Raw genomic sequence first — 2,278 nt, forward strand, 5'->3', positions numbered from 1 at the left:
CGAGCAGGGAAAATGGTCGGGTCGTACGGCCCCACCACAAGCGCATGGTGACGTTCCGCTATCCGGAGCAGGCAGCGGCCAGCGGCGTTGGTGATCCTGGAGTTCCAGGAGACATGTTTGCTATTGAAGTCCCCGGCGACGAACACTGGCCCCCTCAAGGAAAGCAGAGCATCGATGTCAGCAGGGTCCAGGGGACGAGACGGCGGCCGATAGGCCGCGACGAACGTGATGGCGCCCGCCGAGGTGTGAACAACGACACCAGTGGCCTCCAGCGTCGCCAGTGGTGGAAGTTGTATCACATGGTGACGTATGCCATTGCGGACGTAGACGGCTGTCCCCCCACCCGCCGTCAGTCGATCGGTGCGATAGCTTGAGTAGTTGGCCGCCCTGACGTCTACCCCAGGCTTCAGGTGTGTTTCATTGATAAGGCAGACGTCGACGGCTTCATCGCGGAGAAATTGGCGAAGTTCGCCAGCTTGGGTGCGGACGCCGTTGGCATTCCACGCGACGACCGTGAGCCCTCTAACGCTGCCCATGGTGCGGCTGTTGAGTGTTGGCAGCGGTTGGGGCCGGAGAGGCCATCGGCACTGCAGCGGTGAGTTGCTGCGACAGGACGTCAATCAACTTCGTAGCACTGGTCACCAGGGCTGTGAGCTGCGCGACGAGGTTGGCCAGGTCAGCGGTGGAGACAGCCGGCGCGGCCCCGGCGCAGGAAAGGGGGGGCGTGGCTGCTTCGCTGTGAGAGTCCACCTGGGGCTGCTCGACGGGCGGTGCTGAGCGTTGGGTACCCACTGGGCGGTGACCCCCGCGCCGGCGGTTGGTGGGGCGCGGTCCGGCCGACGGCCCGGGAGAGGCAGTACCCGGTACCGCCACTGGCTGCGGTGGTGGAGGCGCAGGAGCCTCCGGTGTCGGTACGGCCTCGGATGCGGCGGGAGCAGGAACCGACGTAGCCGGGGCGGCGGAGGACGTCCCTGACGTTGCCGCCGCGAAAGAGACGCCTGGCCGTCTCGTTGCGAGCTTCTTCTGATGTGGCGCTGGTGTTTGGCCACGCTGGCGAGCAATGGCACGCTTCCATACCTCACACCCACGATAACTGGCCACATGAGCACCGCCACAGAGTGCACATGTAGGCTTCTCGGAGGGCGGACGGGGGCACGCACTTCCTGCATGGGCGCCGGCGCATTTAACGCATCTGTCCGGCATAGAACAGTGGCGCGCGACGTGGTTGATGCCCTGGCAGCGAAAGCACTGCACAGGGCCTCTCCGGGAACGAAGATCTTCGGTCTGGACCGGAACGTCGGCGACCCGCGTCAATTGGTAGAGTTTGCGGTTCTCCACGGTGTCAGAGCAGACGACCAGGAAGAGCGGCATATCTTCGCGTGATTTTGGCGACTTCATCTTCACAACTGCCCGTATGTAGAAGCCCAGGTCTGCGAGTTCTCGATGCAGGTGATCGGCTTCCATGTTGAACGGAAGGTCGCGAAATACGATCTTCAGGACCTTGTCAGGTGCGGAGGCGTGGGTATAGAAAGGGATACCACGCTCAGACGCCTCCTGGGTGACCCGGCGATAGTCATCAGCAGTGCGGAGTGTGACCCTGTATAGGTCGCGCCCCGCAGGCTTCACGGTGTACACGGCCGTTGTCCAGCTGCGCAACAGCTTCTGCAGTTCTCCATAGGGCGGCCGAAACTGAAGAACCACCGGCGGAAGATGGGAGTCTGTCTTCGGCGCAGGATTGCTCGGCGGCGGGTCCGGCGCGTCCTCGAGCGCATCGAAGGAGTTGGCGACGACAGTTGGTGGCGTCGTCGATGACAGCATGTGTCTTGCAGTGCGCCGGGCCGGGACGAAACCGTCAGCGTCAGGGGCGAGGTCTTGCTTGGCCCTCTTCTCAATCGGCGAGCTGCGAGCAGCAGCCGTCGCAGCTGGTGCCCTCCTCTTCTGTTTCCCGCTGCGTCCGCGTGGCCGAGGGGCGGCAGTGCTCTCATCGTCAGAATCTGGCAGCGGAGCAGACAGCGCAGTCTTCAACGTTTCCGTAGCAGTTTCCGTCAAATCCATAGCCGTAGCAGTGGTCGTCATAGGTGGGGGGCCAGATGGGGCCGTCGACAGCGCAAGCGCGGCCGAACGGCGATCTGCCACACCCTTCGCGTCGCTAGCAGGCGCAGGTACGTCCTTCTCGCGGCTGCACATCTCAGCGACTCCGTGTGCGTGCGTGTCCTGCGCCCAGCGCGCCCGCCGCCCCCCTATATAGACTCTGGCCCGCCCTCCCCCCACCACGCGC

At 64.2% G+C, this 2,278-nt stretch overlaps 1 protein-coding gene across 1 annotated transcript; it reads right to left on the reverse strand.

The window, feature by feature from the left end:
• Positions 1 to 522: 522 nt before the first annotated feature.
• Positions 523 to 2,055, reverse strand: LOC124771293 (nematocyst expressed protein 3-like). Its single transcript, XM_047249312.1, has 2 exons — positions 1,489 to 2,055; positions 523 to 1,050 (listed from the first exon to the last, which is right to left on the reverse strand). The coding sequence occupies exons 1-2, from the start codon at positions 2,053 to 2,055 to the stop codon at positions 523 to 525; spliced, it is 1,095 nt and encodes a 364-aa protein (XP_047105268.1).
• Between the last annotated feature and the right edge of the window lie 223 nt (positions 2,056 to 2,278).

Source organism: Schistocerca piceifrons, unplaced genomic scaffold, assembly GCF_021461385.2.
Source record: "Schistocerca piceifrons isolate TAMUIC-IGC-003096 unplaced genomic scaffold, iqSchPice1.1 HiC_scaffold_913, whole genome shotgun sequence".
NCBI lineage: Eukaryota > Metazoa > Arthropoda > Insecta > Orthoptera > Acrididae > Schistocerca > Schistocerca piceifrons.